We start from the raw sequence: 15,771 nt of genomic DNA on the forward strand, positions 1-15,771 counted from the left end.
ACGATGGCGACTCAGGGAATGGTCGATTAGCAATCACCATCAACAAAGCTCAAGGGCAATCATTAGAATCATGAGGTATAGATCTGAATACGGATTGTTTTCCCATGGACCATTATATGTTGCATGTTCAAGAGTCGGTAAACCTGACAATCTATTTATATGCACAGACAATGGGACAGCAAAGAATGTTGTATTATCGCAAGTTATATATATATATATATATATATATATATATATATATATATATATATATATATATATATATATATATATATATATATTATATATATATATATATATATATATATATATATATATATATATATATATATATATATATCTATCTATATTCACAGGTGGGACATAGGGACACAACTACAATGGCGCGTAACTAATATGGCGCGTAACGACTTACGCGCGCGGGGGGGCTTGGGGGGGGCGCGAAGCGCCCCCACCAACTAGGTGTTGGGGTGGCGCGAGCGCCACCCCAACAGCTAGTATATATATAAAAATAAGTTGTCTGTCTGTGGATCTGTGGATCAGGTGACGTCATGTTTCTGTGTCGGCTGACGTCATGAAATTAGTTGTCTTCATTTTGCTTTGACGGTGTACGTCATTAACGTATTTGAACGCAAAACCGCGCAGTTAGATGAAAATCCACCTGGACAGCGAGAGTCAAAACATATCAAAACTGAAAATGATAGCGATGATGATTGGGTTTGGGATTTTGACTTGGATAAGGTCATCAATGCCTACCAGTTTAAGTTAAAAAAACAAAGGTTCGTCGATATGTACTTCATAGTGACGCTGAAAAATAAAGAAGAAAAAGAAAACTGAAAAAAGATAAAAGGTAAAAAACTAAAAAAAACTAAAAAGAAAAAACACTCAAAGAGAAATTACAGACCGGGACACAAATGACGACCGAGACAGAGGGAATATAAGTGACGACCGGGAACCTCAAAGAGAAATTACAGACTGGGACACCCGGACACAAATCACGACCGGGACACAGGGACACAACTACAACGGGGACGCCGGGGGCACAGGCGGGATATAAAAATGACGACCGGGACACAGGATTGTTCGAATAGAAATTACAGACCGGGACACCGGGACACAAATGACGGCCGGGACACCGGGACACAGGGAATATAAATGACGACCGGGACACTCAAAGAGAAATTACAAACTGGGACACCGGGACACATTTGACGACCGGGACATAGGGAATATAAATGACGACCGGGACACAGGGACACATCATTAGAATAATGAGGTATAGATCTGAATACGGATTGTTTTTCCCATGGACAATTATATGTTGCATGTTCAAGAGTCAGTAAACCTGACAATCTATTTATATGCACAGACAATGGGACAGCGAAGAATGTTGTATATTCACATGTTTTAAGTAGTTAAAAACATATATTTATATCTATCTCTATTCACAGGTGGGACACAGGGACACAACTACAATGGCGCGTAACGACTTACGCGCGCGGGGGGGGCTTGGTGGGGCGCAGGTGACGTCATGTTTCTGTGTTGACTGACGTCATGAAATTAGTTGTCGTCATTTTTGCTTTGACGGTGACGTCATTAATGGTATTTAAGACATGCGTTAATGCGTTCACGCTGCTGATAGAGAAAGTAAGAAAAGAAAGCGTGCCGAGGAATCACAAGAACAGCCAGAAAAACAGGCTTGCAGCTGATAGAGAAAGTAAGAAAAGAAAGCGTGCCGAGGAATCACAAGAACATCAAGAAAACAGACTTGCGGCTAAAGAGCGCAAAACCGCGCAGTTAGATGAAAATCCACCAGGAAAGCGAGAGTCAAAACATATCAAAACTGAAAATGATAGCGATGATGATTGGGTTTGGGATTTTAACTTGGATAAGGTCATCAATGCCTACCAGATTTAAGTTAAAAAACAAAGGTTCGGCGATATGTACTTCATAGTGACGCTGAAAAATAAAGAAGAAAAAAAAATGAAAAATGTAAAAAACTAAAAAGAAAAAACACTCAAAGATAAATTACAGACCGGGACACAAATGACGACCGACAAAGAGGGAATATAAATGACGAACGGGAACCTCAAAGAAAAATTACAGACTGGGACACCCGGACACAAATCACGACCGGGAATATAAATGACGACCGGGACACAGAGACACAACTACAACGGGGACGCCGGGGGCACAGGCGGGATATATAATTGACGACTGAGACACAGGGATTGTTTGAATAGAAATTACTGACCGGCACACAAATGACGACCGGGACACTGGGACACAGGGAATATAAATGACGACCGGGACATTCAAAGAGAAATTACAAACTGGGACACCAGGACACAAATGACGACCGGGACACTGGGAATATAAATGCTATTTATATGCACAGACAATGGGACAGCGAAGAATGTTGTATATTCGCATGTTTTACGTAGTTAAAAATATATATTTATATCTATCTCTATTCACAGGTGGGACACAGGGACACAGCTACAATGGCGCGTAACGACTTACGCGAGCGGGGGGGCTTGGGGGGGCGCGAAGCGCCCCACCAACTAGGTGTTGGGGTGGCGCGCCACCCCAACAGCTAGTATATATATATATATATATATATATATATATATATATTATATATATATATATATATATATATATATATATATATATATATATATATATATATATATATATATATATATATATATGTGATAGTGTCGTCTTTTCGCCCCATCTTACAATGTTAAAAAAGGGTTGGGTATCCGGGTGCCTTTAGGCTATGGGGGATGACGTCAAAATATATATTTATATCTATCTCTATTCACAGGTGGGACACAGGGACACAGCTACAATGGCGCGTAACGACTTACGCGCGCGGGGGGGCTTGGGGGGGCGCGAAGCGCCCCACCAACTAGGTGTTGGGGTGGCGCGCCACCCCAACAGCTAGTATATATATATATATATATATATATATATATATATATATATATATATATATATATATATATATATATATATATATATATATATATATATATATATATATATATATATATATATATATATATATATATATATATATATATATATATATATATATATATATATATATGTGATAGTGTCGTCTTTTCGCCCCATCTTACAATGTTAAAAAAGGGTTGGGTATCCGGGTGCCTTTAGGCTATGGGGGATGACGTCAATGCGTGCTAAAAGCCTGAGGAACTGAGGATAGACGAGGTTTTAACAGTTCAAAATAGGGATGAAACCTTTTAATCGACAGTGAAGTTATCGAAGTTATCTACGGATTGACAAGGACAAGCATTAAATTGATTGGTGCTGTAAAATGATTTGGTTGGACGTCTGTATTATATACGTTTGTCTGTGCTTCACACAAACCCATAAAACTCACAGTTTCTGCTTCACGATGAGCTCACTGGAAGAGATTTGTGAATTTTTGTCGCTTTCTGTTTCTGAGCTAACTGCAGCTAATCAAGAAAATAAACAAAAATAAAAGCAATAATGTTGCTCTGCAACCCTATAAATGTGACATTGAAAGCGAAAAAGGTATTAATTGTGCTAACTACTGATTGTTTTAACATTGTCAATGTGTTTGAAGGGTATTAGATTGGTTTTTGTTGGAGTTTTTTCTTACATGAAAAATCTTGGGTGTTATCTGTGTGGGTGTAGTTCCTCTCAATTCTAATAAACCTTAAAAATTTTGGTTTAGTATTAGAAGCGAGAGTTTGTGAGTTTCTGGGTATTTTTAGATAATATTTCCGAGTTTTTGAGAACAAAGTACTTTGCTTCAACAACTTCCATATAGTTTGAAAAAAAAAATATAAAAAAGCGCTGATATATAAGAAAGAGCTGGTCTCTAACAATCATTGTGAAAATCATCAGTTTAAAGATACTATAATTGTTACCTTTTATATGTGATACTGTGAATGTCTGAAATCTGGTTAATGTCTACATTCACCAGTAAATATCCGAAATTCCTTTTTCTAACCTTGGACTCAATTACCTTTGTGAATCAGCTTTTAGTCTTATGCAAGCTTTGATGGTAGTAGTTAAAGTTAGGTTGGATTGGGTTAGGTTAAATTAGGTTAAAAGTCTCAGAAATGGGCTAAAAATCTAACACAACCCAATCTAACCTAACCTGTCACCATCAAACCTTGCATAAAACTGAATAAGTTAACTGGCTACGCTGACTTAATCCACAGAGAAAAAAGGTATTTTGGTTGTTCACCGAATTTCTGAGATTCACCATGACATATACATATGATTATGCGTACGATGTCAGCATACCAAAGAAAAAGGCTTAACACTGTCAATTAAGTAAATAAACTAAATTTTGCTCCAAGAGAATTGCTATTTTGTTATTTTTAATATCTATTTTCAGGTCAGCATCAATGGAAAAATTGAAGCCGGAAAATTATTTCGCCGAAAAGGCAATACATGTGACAGCTTATTTCTCATCACACAGAAACTAGATGTCATGATTATAGAAGCTAAAATAGTAGATGGCAATGTTGATCTAGTGACGAAAGCACACGGCAATGCTGCTGATAGAATCGGAAAGCCATCAGAGGGTGGAGTCATTGTTTTAATTGACCCGGAGGCCAGATGTATAGGCTTAAGACTTTATGATGGACTGCTAAAAATAATACCATTAGAAAAAGATTTGCTAGATAGTGAGAAAATACTCATAACTGCTTATAATATTCGCTTGGACGAACTTCAAGTGATTGATATAAATTTTCTGTACGGGTATACCAACCCGACAATAGCTCTCATTCATCAGAATATGCATGGTCGTCATGTCAAAACCCATGAAATCTCTTTAAGTGAGAAAGAAGTAGCCAAATCACCATGGAAACAAGACAATGTTGAAACAGAAGCTTGTATGATTATTCCTGTTCCAGAGCCTATTTCCGGGGCAATCATAGTTGGGCAGGAATCTATTACTTACCATTCAGGCATAACTTATGTGGCAGTTGCACCATCTATACTGAAACAAGCTCCTGTCTGCTGTTTTGCGCCCGTTGATGAAACTCGATTCCTGCTTGGGACATTAGCTGGTAAATTATTGATGCTTCTTCTAGACAAGGAGGAGCGAATGGATGGCACGTTTAATGTACGTGATTTGAAGGTGGAAGAACTGGGGGAGATTTCAATTCCAAGTGCATTAACATACTTGGATAACGGGGTTGTTTTCGTTGGATCTCATTTGGGCGACTCCCAAATTGTTCGATTGACTACTGAGCCGAATGACCAAGGAACCTTTGTTACCATTCTTGAATCTTTTACTAGCCTAGCTCCAATACTTGACATGGTTGTTGTTGACTCAGAAAAGCAAGGTCAATCAAGACTTGTGACCTGTTCAGGTGCGCAGAAAGAAGGTTCTTTGAGAATTATTCGTAACGGTATTGGAATTAATGAAATTGCAGCTATCGATATGAGTGGCATTCGAGGGCTCTGGTCTTTAAAACTCGGCCAGGTGGATCAGTTTCAGAATTGCCTTGTACTTTCATTTGTTGGTTCAACACAATTTTTAGATATCTCTAATGAAGAAGCGGAAGATTTTGATTCTATAGATTTGGCTACTGATGAGGAAACAATTTACTGCTCAAATACTTCCTCATCTGCAGTTTTACAAGTTACAACCGTTGGACTTCGTACATTTGATCAGTTGACTAGAAAGATTATTAGTGAATGGCTCCCTCCAAGTAGTGATCCAATTACAGCCGTTGCGGGGAACATGGAACAAGTTGTTGCTGCAGTTGGAAGATACCTGTTCTACTTTGAAGTAAAGCCAGAAGGGGCTTTATTAATGGGCCAAAAAGAACTTGAACACGATATTGCTTGTTTGGATGTAACCCCTATAAGAGATATGAAAGAAAAAAGTGATTGGGTTGCTGTGGGTCTTTGGACTGATATATCTGTTCGTTTGTTGAGTTTGCCAAATTTAGTAGAAGCGTGCCGCGAACCGCTCGGCTTAGATATCATACCTCGTTCTGTTTTAATGACAACGCTAGAAGAGACACCGCATTTGTTTGTCGCTATGGGAGACGGAACCCTTCTATATTATGTGTTTGATCCATTGCTCCCCGGTTTAGGCGAAAGGAAGAAAGTCAATATTGGAACGAAGCCTCTAATTCTAAAGTGCTTCCAATCAAAATCTTCTCGGAATGTTTTTGGTTGCTCTAATCACCCATCTATAATTTATTCTAGCAACAGGAAGCTTGTGTTTGCTAATGTCAACTTTAAAGATGTCCTTCATATTTGTTCTCTTCATGCTGAACTTTATCCTCACAGTTTAGCGCTTTGTACTGAAGCCGGCATAACAATTGGAACTATTGATGAAATTCAGAAACTTCATGTACGAACCGTCCCCATGGGAGAATCGGTAAGGCGTATTGCTTACCAAGACGTCACTCAGTCATTTGCTGTACTATCATACCGTGTTGACACCGTAGACAGTTCTGGTGCTGTTATTTCAAGACCGTCAGCCAGTACGAGGGCTCAAAATTTTTCTACAAGCCATGCAACAAAAGGTATTTTATTCAATATTTTTAAACATTATATAAATGCCCATACGTGCTTACAGGTCGATTTTTGGAAGGTATCAAGAGGTTTTCTTGGTAGGGGATGTTAAACAAAAATGGGAAGGTGCATTTTATGCCTAAGAAGGGAGCTTCCAAGAAGGGAGTTCCTTTTACTGATCTTAGGGAAAAATGCCCTGTGATGAAGTAGAGATAAGTTATCTCTTTTGCCATTGATTTACTAAGATGTACTTATAACAGCTTCATTTGCAAGAATAATAAAAATTCAGGCGGCAAGATTTTTTGTTTTTATTATACCTATTTCTTTTCATTTGAGGGCTGATTAAATATATTATATATAACGAAAAAAGAAATCACCAATGCAACAGCACAAACACAGAAATGAACATACACCATAAAAAAAGACAAAAAAGAAAGACAGGAGGAGAAAGGAAGACTGTTTTCCTACTTTAGCAATTAATATAGATCAGTACTTGAATGATGCCTTAAACCTACCCATCCATCTAACTACAAAGGTCATGCACAATCAACCGTAAAGAATAATCTATGGACAGGCAGTCGTGTCGTAAGTAAGTATAAGTCATCATTTACCAAATATTAAAAACAATAAAAAAGACAAATAATTCAGAGGCGACAGGAACTTTCTGCGATATATATGTTGGTTGTTTTAGTTGTTGCAGAATTATGAACTTTACTAGTCACGTGCAAAGTTTTACCCTTGTTGTCACGCCGAATCGTAAAAAAAAATAGCGGAAACCAACCCAGCGAATTTGACGATACATTTCCTACAAAATTGATATGCGAGGGTTTTTAAGTTCGTTGATTACGAGTCTGATGCAATTATTGCAATTGAGCAATCCAAAATCAAATAGTTTTAAGTCCATATTTCACAAAAAGGATTTGATTCTCACCAGAGTTTGTATTTTAGGATTTCTGGGCATTTTGATTACGCATCTTAGGCTGATATTGAAATATATTTAGCCCAAAACTAAAGTACGGAAATTGGTCTACATATTGCACGAATAGCGTTTAACACGTGTTATCTAAAGATTTTGAACTCGTTTGTTATGAATCTGATGTTATTATTGCAGTATTGAAATCCAAAACCTTACATAATAACTCCAATTCTTTTTCTTATCGAAATAATCTATTTGTATACTATGCGATAAATCTTCGTTAATGTTCTCTTCTTTTTAATCCAATTTTTTCAAACAATTGAAAAATGGCTTCGATTAAAAAGAACCTTCAATTTTAGCTATTTATTTACTTTTCTATAAATGGCACTTGTTTTTCTAGATTTTAAAGGTTTCGAGGGGTGTCAATAGCATGAGTATTTGCGGGTAAAATTTTTTGACGTAAAATGTGTGACAGTTAGTATAATTTATTACTTAAAACTAAGGGTTTAATATTCGTTACTGTTTTCTTCGTTTTACATCCAAACCTTTCAAATATATAGAAAAATCAGTTGGCTAAACGAAACTCAAATTGGGCAACCAATAGTTTTTAGCGAAGCGCTAATTTCAAGAGGCTTTTTAAGAGGCGCTAATTTTGAGAGGCTCTCGAAGATAGCAAACCTTTGCCTATTTGTGGTAGTTTCTGTTCGTTTTAGTTCTCATTTGTCGGTTCATAGTAATTATTTCTCGTCATGTTCGGTTTCTTATGGTATCTATAATCTTCAGTATCTATATATTGTGTGTTAGGTTTGGTATCTTATTAAGCTAATTGCTATTGTTTTGCTTTAAATCCATGTACATTTTTTATACATTTCGAGTAAACAGTATACAATCATTCCTTAAAGCCTGAATTTTGTTAGCTAAGGTAAGCTTAAACACTCTTTTCATAATTCATATTCGATTGGAGTTGAAGAATCAAACACCTTTACTTGTTTTGACGCGCAGGGGACTGAAGCTGTCACCTTGAACAAGGCTGACAACCCTGATCAACTGTGAAGGTGCCAGAACAATCTGATTGTTAAGTATGGTTCTTAATTATGCGGATTATACCAATTTGGAAATTGCAATTAGGGGGTGGGGAATTATCCCCCCTCCCTATCCTCACTTATATGTGCTTCTGTTTATTTGAAGCAAATTCTCTTGATATGACTTTATAAATCTTAAGCCATTTCATTAAGCCATGTTTTTGGTGGCTTATACATATTTGCCCATATAAAATTTGAAGAAATCGTGAAACAGTGCAGTAGGGATTTACTACCCTGCACGGAATTATGATAAAAATTTCACCAATTGTGAGTAGTCTCATTTCCCATGCATACAGGCATAGTGAAAATAGTACCTTCCACAAAACACTGGCTAGCAATATGCGCATTATATGCGGTTGATTTTGCGGCTCTTAGCTGGGAAGGGATTCGAAATATTATCTTTACTATATTATATTAGTTTAATATTATATTATATTATAGTTAATATTATATTAGTAGAAGAAAATACGTTATTTCTAACACGACGGTGCCGGGATACATTTTCTAGGATCTGTAACACATTTAAAATAAGATTTATTCATGATGAAATACACAGACAACTATATGCTATACTGGTCCCCTAAGGCTCCTTGGCTTGTAAAGCAGGAGGGAGAGGTACAAGTTGCATTCTTAGAGAGGAAAGTCATAGAGAAGAAAAAGTATGTATAATACACAAATTAAATATATTCGATAAATTAAATTAATAGTCTTTACCCTACCGGGTGGTAATAAAAGAAACTCTATGGCCAGTATTTCATCAATACGTTTTTACGCTAATATATGTTTTATATAAAATATATGTTTCATATGTTGTATATGCTTTATATACTCTAATATATGTTTTATATGTAATATATTACATACATATAATATATATTTTTTATATGTAATATATGTTTTATGCTAATGATGATATGTGTAATTGAATTCTAATCCGTTTCCTTGGAGCGTTGTAAAAGACTAGACTATATGATCGGTCGAAATTTGTTGTCGTGGATTTTTATTCTTTTTTTTTCTAGCTTTGTCTCCAATTGCAAGTTATGCATTACTTTTAAACTCCTGTAGTATTTCTACTACGTTTGATGCTAAAATTCGGACCGCTTTACGAAATGCCAGGGCAGTATATAAAGAAATAGCCAGACGATAAATTGAACATTTTCAGGTTTACGGTATATATATTCCCGGGAATTGAAGTGGTCTCTTCTCACAAGTCATTTTACATTCTAGTTAAATTGTTTCAATATCTCGTAAAACATATGATCCATGAATTTATCAAATCTAAAGCAGCCCTGGTAGTTTTAACAGGTATCACCCTCATATCCATTACAGTTAGTATTGGATTACCCTTAGGAAACCCCACATGAATCGTTGCAGTACCTCTTCTCCTTAAATGAATCGTATTAAGTTGCTGAAAAACTAGACTTTTTGTAATAATGAATCACTTTTCCAAACTCCAACCTCCAAAATATGCACTAAATCCTGTATGTTTGGGCATAGAAAATCAAACTCTTCTTTTATTTTACCTTCTCATCCTTTCGAAATGTTGATTGTCCCGAAAGAAACCAAACGAAGCGTTGCGCCCCGGTCATTCAAGTGTCTCCCCCAACTTTCTTTCTTTCATATCTCCCTCTACATCTCTTTCTGTTTATCAGAATATTTATATTTAGTAAGAATAAATAATCTGGGACTTCATATTTATAATTGTAAGGAAATGAAAATATAATAAAAGGTAAAAATTTTGAATCAAAACAGTGAATGTTGGAAACAAACAATTACACAAATGCCGATAAAAGTCCGGATTTGTTTAAAAAACAACAACGTTAGTTTATCAGATGTCACTTTCTTTATTTTTTCTTTTTTTTGTATAGTGCTCTTTTTTCTCATATTTTTATATTATTTTATAGCATATTTTGACTGTTCAATCTACTTTTTTATGGTCATTTTTTTTTTGGTGGGGGGGGGGGGATAAAGGTTTCCGGGTGTGAAGCCGAAATTTATTTACTTTACTTGCAATTGATTTTTTTCGTGTTCCCTAACTTAATTTAAAGTTTTATCCGCTATTGTATTTTCATTACATTTTAGTTGATTTTGCTTAAATTCTTGTTACTAAAGATAGGGGACTGTAGTCTACCTAAATGGAGCTTTCAGTTGAACATATTCGATTGTTGCAGTTTTCGTATTAATTTGGCACCGTTTTTGTTGGATTTTAGGCTACTTTTTTTTAATTCTCACAGATTTGTTTTCGCAATAAACTTTACCATTAAAATTAATCGAAGTCATCGGGGGCGTAATTTACTATGGGGCGAGGGGGCAACTTCCCCTCCCAGACCTCAGTTTGTCCTCCACGCAGCTGAAATATAGTTCTTTCCAAAATCTTGTCAAAACTAAGATAAACCTGCATAATTCAAGGTTCAACAAAAACAGATCAGTACATATATACCTTTATAGTACTATAAAGTATCTTTATAGTACTAAATAGTACCTTTATGGTACCAAATGGCTTATTTTTTAGTTTTACTATCATTTTCACTTGATTTTGGAAAATCGGCTCCAACTTTGCCCCCCCCCCCCAGAATTTTGACGAAATTACGCCACTGGATACCGTCCTTAATCACCTACGAATCGTGATTGGTATTCATTTGATGTGTTTTTCTTTAAAGCGTTTTAAATTTTCTGGCAAGGGATTCTTTCTTAAATTGGTTACCCCTAAGGTGGCAACCATGATTCCTGATATCTTTTTGTCTATTCCTAGGATTAATATACATTTGAAATTTTCGAATTTGTCTGGATGACTATACCTCAGAAGTGAGTGATTCGCCAAGAATTGTGTGCTAGAATACTTTGCTAAGCCTACTAAAAATATAGCTAACCCATTTTTTTAAAACATGTTCTGAATTTTCGGGTATTGTAGGCTAGGGTTCTTTCTTTGCTGGGTTACCCCTAAGGGGTCAATCATGATTCCTGATATCTATTTACCCATTCCTAGGATCAATATACATTCGAAAATTTCCAACATGACTGGGTACACTGTTTGTAACTCAGGATGTTGGTGATTCACTAAGGATTGGGTGCTTGAATACTTTTCCAGGGCTACTAAAATATAATAAACATGTTGTGTAAGTAATTGTTGTTTTCTTTTTCAGGGACTTCAATACCCTCCACAGCAACGGTTACTCAGGAGCCAGGCAGTGAAATTGAAACGCACAGTCTTTTAATTCTTGATCAGCACACATTTGAAGTTATCCATTCTCATCAGCTTCTCAATTCTGAATATGGTACAAGTCTCACATCTGCTTACCTTGGAGAAGATCCGCACCCATACTACATTGTCGGCACCGCTTTTGTGCTCCCTGAAGACACTGAGCCAAAATCAGGCCGTCTTCTTTTATTCCAGTACAACGATGGAAAATTGACAGAAGTTGCAGAGAAAGAACTCAAAGGAGCTTGTTACTCTGTTCATGGGTTTAATAAGAAAATTCTTGCTGCTATTAACAGCATTGTCAGGTTGTATGAATGGACGCCAGAAAAAGAGCTGAGACTTGAATGTAGTCACTTCAACAACATTTTGGCCCTGAATTTGAAACACAAAGGTGACTTCGTAGTTGTGGCAGATCTTATGAGGTCAATTACGGTCTTGCAGCATAAGATAATGGAAGGTTCATTCGATGAAATTGCAAGGTATGCAAACTTCCCTCTTCTTGTGTTTTTGCGTTGTAAATTTTTAAATCAATCCTGGAAAACTGCCTACCACATTAGTATAGTAAATCAGTGATTTATGATCACTTTAGTCAATCTATTTTTGTTATTGGACATCTTCCCTGTAGTTATAAGTCATTGGGGGAGAGCTCATTTTTTTTATTGATAGCTATTCTCAAAGAATGAGTAACCTAACCTGGAAACCTTGAAAACGAAGGGTAATATAGGTTTAATGCCCCGCTTGCTTGGTGGTTTGGCTAATTATGGAGTAGATGTTGTTTAGTAATTATTTAGTTAATTTTCAATTAGACTCCATTGCAAGCTGTGAAGTGAATAGAGCTTGAAAGCTACTTGGAAGATAAATTTGTTGTTAAAACACATTTCAAAATCATCAGAACAATAATAACCATCTTAACAATAACTATATACTATATATGCATCTATAACCATCATATACTGTGCAATTACAATCGCTGTGATAAACGGCATAAAGTCTGAATATTTTCACGTTGGTTTTAAAGCTGAGTCATAAGAGAAGGGAAAAGTTGCTAAAGGGAAGGTATGCTAAGCTTCGGTGTTTTTCTGTGAATCATATTTCGTTTTTTATTTAATTGCTTTAAATTTAAATAAGATTCATGTTTTTTTTTATAAAACAAAAGTTCTGTTTTTTTTTTAGGCAGTCAAATCGTGCATTTTACACCAAAGCGAAAAATGGATACAAATCAAGTAAAAAAAAGGATAAGAAAAATTTAAAGCCAAACGAGAATAGGGTAAATGTTTAGTTTCGTCACAAGCTGTCTAAACTGGGAACTATGCTGCGAAGCAGCCTAATTTCCAGTTTAGAGCACTTAGAAATGCTAATTCTAGAAGCGCATCCGTTTCTGGCTGACCTTCCTCCTCCATGGGGCAAACTAAAAGTGGATAGTGGGTAGGGTTTTGAAGCTGAGGGAAATGCTGGGGTTGTACAATATGAATGAAATTATATTCGAAATACTAATTCCAGTCATCACTGGTAATTTCTGTATAGTATTAAGTCGAAAAGTGATCAGAAAATTTGAGGGCAACTAGGCCCTCTTTCACGTTCATTTTTTCCCCAAAGTCACTGGATCAAAATTTTGAGATAGTCATTTTGTTCAGCATATTCGAAAAACCGAATAATTATGTCTTTCGGGATGTCTTAATCCCCACAGTCCTCGGGGCGTGGGGACCGCACGTTACAAACTTTGACCATTGTTTACATATAGCAATGATTATTGGGACGTGTACCGACGTTTTCAGGGGGACTTTTTCACGTTAAAGGAGGGTCGGGGGAGAGGGTTACGTGGGAGGATCTTTCCTTGGAGTAACTTATCATGAGGGAAGGAAATTCCCATCAAGAGGCCGCAGGATTTTCTACCATTATTTGAAAAAAAAACAATGAAAAAAAAAATGTTTTCATGTGGAAAACATCCTTACGCTAAAGTATTTTTTAGTAATTCCAACTATTTATTCTACGGCCTTTGTGAGTCAGGGGCCATTCTTAAAGAATTGGTACCAAATTGAAGCTTTAGTGGAAGGAGCGAGGTATTGACGAGGAGAAGAACCCCCTCATACACGTAGTGAAATGTACAGACATAGAATTTCGTTACTTAAGTTAATTCGTAATTTACGTATATTTATTACTAATAAAAATGTTCGTAAAAAAGGTCTGGTTGTCTTTTTAATTAACCAAAAATAGGAGTGCAACTAGACCTCCTCTCCCACCATTCATTTTATCAAAACTATGAGAAAGCCATTTAGCCAAAAAAATTAATATGCAAATTTCATTTAATTATTCATGTGCGGTGAGCCAAAATCAAAACATGCATTGATTAAAAAACGTCTAGAAATTAAATAAAAAGAAACAAGTTTTTTAACTGCGAGTAAGGAGTGGCAATAAAACTTAAAACGACAGAAAATTTTCCGTATATGAAAGGGGTTGTCCCCTCCTCAACGCCTCGCTCTTTACGCTGAAGTTTTTATTGTTTTAAAAGGTAGAGTTGGGAGAAACATTCAAAATTTAGCATAAAGAGCGAGGCGTTGAGGAGGTGACAACCCCTTTAATAATTTCTGTTTGTTTTAAGTTTTATTGTCGCTCCTTACTTGCAGTTAAAAAACTTGTTTTTTTATTTAATTATATTAAGGAATTATCTGAGTTTATGTTTCGAGTTAAATAACTGTGTTTTAGTATCTATGGGTAAAGGGATCAATCTTCAGGTATATAATATAGATGGGCGAAGTGTAAATGAGTATTTGTGTGTGTGTGTGTTTAAGTGGTTAATTATTATTAATTAAGGTTAGTAACGTTATACATACTTAAAATTCAAAATAAAATTGTTAGGAGAATTCACCCTAATACAGACTCATTGAGGTTTCAGGGACAGAGTTGTTAGCTGAAATTTATTGTATTGATTATGCATTTTTTTTTCTCTTGCTATTATTCTGTTTTTGTTGTTTTAATAATTCTCGCTTTTTCTTCTCTCTCTCTCTTTCAATGTTGTTCTTAGTTGTAAAGTCTATGAAAATTTCTTATTTTTCTTTTTAGGGATTATAATCCAAACTGGATGAGCGCAGTGGAAATTATCGATGATGACACTTTTCTTGGGGCTGAGAATACTGGAAATTTTTTTGTTTGCCAAAAAGAAAGCTCCGCCACAACAGAAGAAGACCGAAAACAACTCCAAACCATTGCCAAATTTCATCTTGGTTCATTTGTAAACGTCATTAGACATGGAAGCTTGGCAATCCATTATGGAGCCCAGGACACAACAGTGCTGCCGCACAAAGGAATTCTCTATGGTACTATAGATGGGGCCATCGGCATTATTGTTCAGCTTGGAAGTGATATTTTTGGTCTACTTAAAGATCTTCAACAAAGGATGGTGAAAACAGTGAAACCACTTGGTAAGATTGATCACGGGTCTTGGAGAAATTTCTATACGGAAAGGAGAACCGAGCCAGCTGAAGGGTTTATCGATGGTGATCTGATTGAGCAATTTTTAGATCTCCCAAAGAGTAAAATTATAGAATTGACTAAAGAGCTGTTTATTGATGAGGGACAAGGAAGAAAAAGGAGTCTCTCTACGGAAGATGTGATCAAACTGGTGGAAGATCTAACAAGGATCCATTGATTGATATGTTACCTGAGCATCTTTTATAATAAAAATTATAGTTTACTTGTTTTCGAATCGAGAGAAATATCAAACCGCCACCATCGGTGTAAAAACGAAAGATGTATCTCATTTTTGTTTGGGGGGGATGAGATATTAATTTGATGGGCCTTAATCTTCTGGCCATATTTACAGTGGCGTAATTACTTCGTAGTAGATAGGAGAGGCCAGTCGGTATTGGTCAAAAAATGTTTCAGCGTCTCAAAATTTCTTCATAAATGGTTCGAACGATGTTTAAAATTCCCCGACATGATTTTATGTACTATGTTTACCAAATTGAAATTATAATTACTTAGATTGGCAATGTGCTTTGCTTAAGGCTCTGCAGTTGATTTTTAAT

At 36.0% G+C, this 15,771-nt stretch overlaps 1 protein-coding gene across 1 annotated transcript in view; it reads left to right on the forward strand.

Annotated features, from left to right (window-relative positions):
- The window catches only part of LOC136034517 (DNA damage-binding protein 1-like), a 35,364-nt gene extending 19,927 nt beyond the window's left edge, over window positions 1-15,437 (forward strand). The window contains exons 3-5 of the mRNA XM_065715744.1: window positions 4,406-6,560; window positions 11,691-12,225; window positions 14,807-15,437. Of these exons, the coding sequence (XP_065571816.1) occupies window positions 4,406-6,560; window positions 11,691-12,225; window positions 14,807-15,392 (3,276 nt within the window). The 3' untranslated portion in view covers window positions 15,393-15,437. The remainder of the gene's footprint in view (window positions 1-4,405; window positions 6,561-11,690; window positions 12,226-14,806) is intronic.
- The last annotated feature ends 334 nt before the right edge of the window (window positions 15,438-15,771 follow it).

The sequence above is a fragment of the Artemia franciscana genome, chromosome 13, assembly GCF_032884065.1.
Source record: "Artemia franciscana chromosome 13, ASM3288406v1, whole genome shotgun sequence".
NCBI classification, from domain to species: Eukaryota; Metazoa; Arthropoda; class Branchiopoda; order Anostraca; family Artemiidae; genus Artemia; species Artemia franciscana.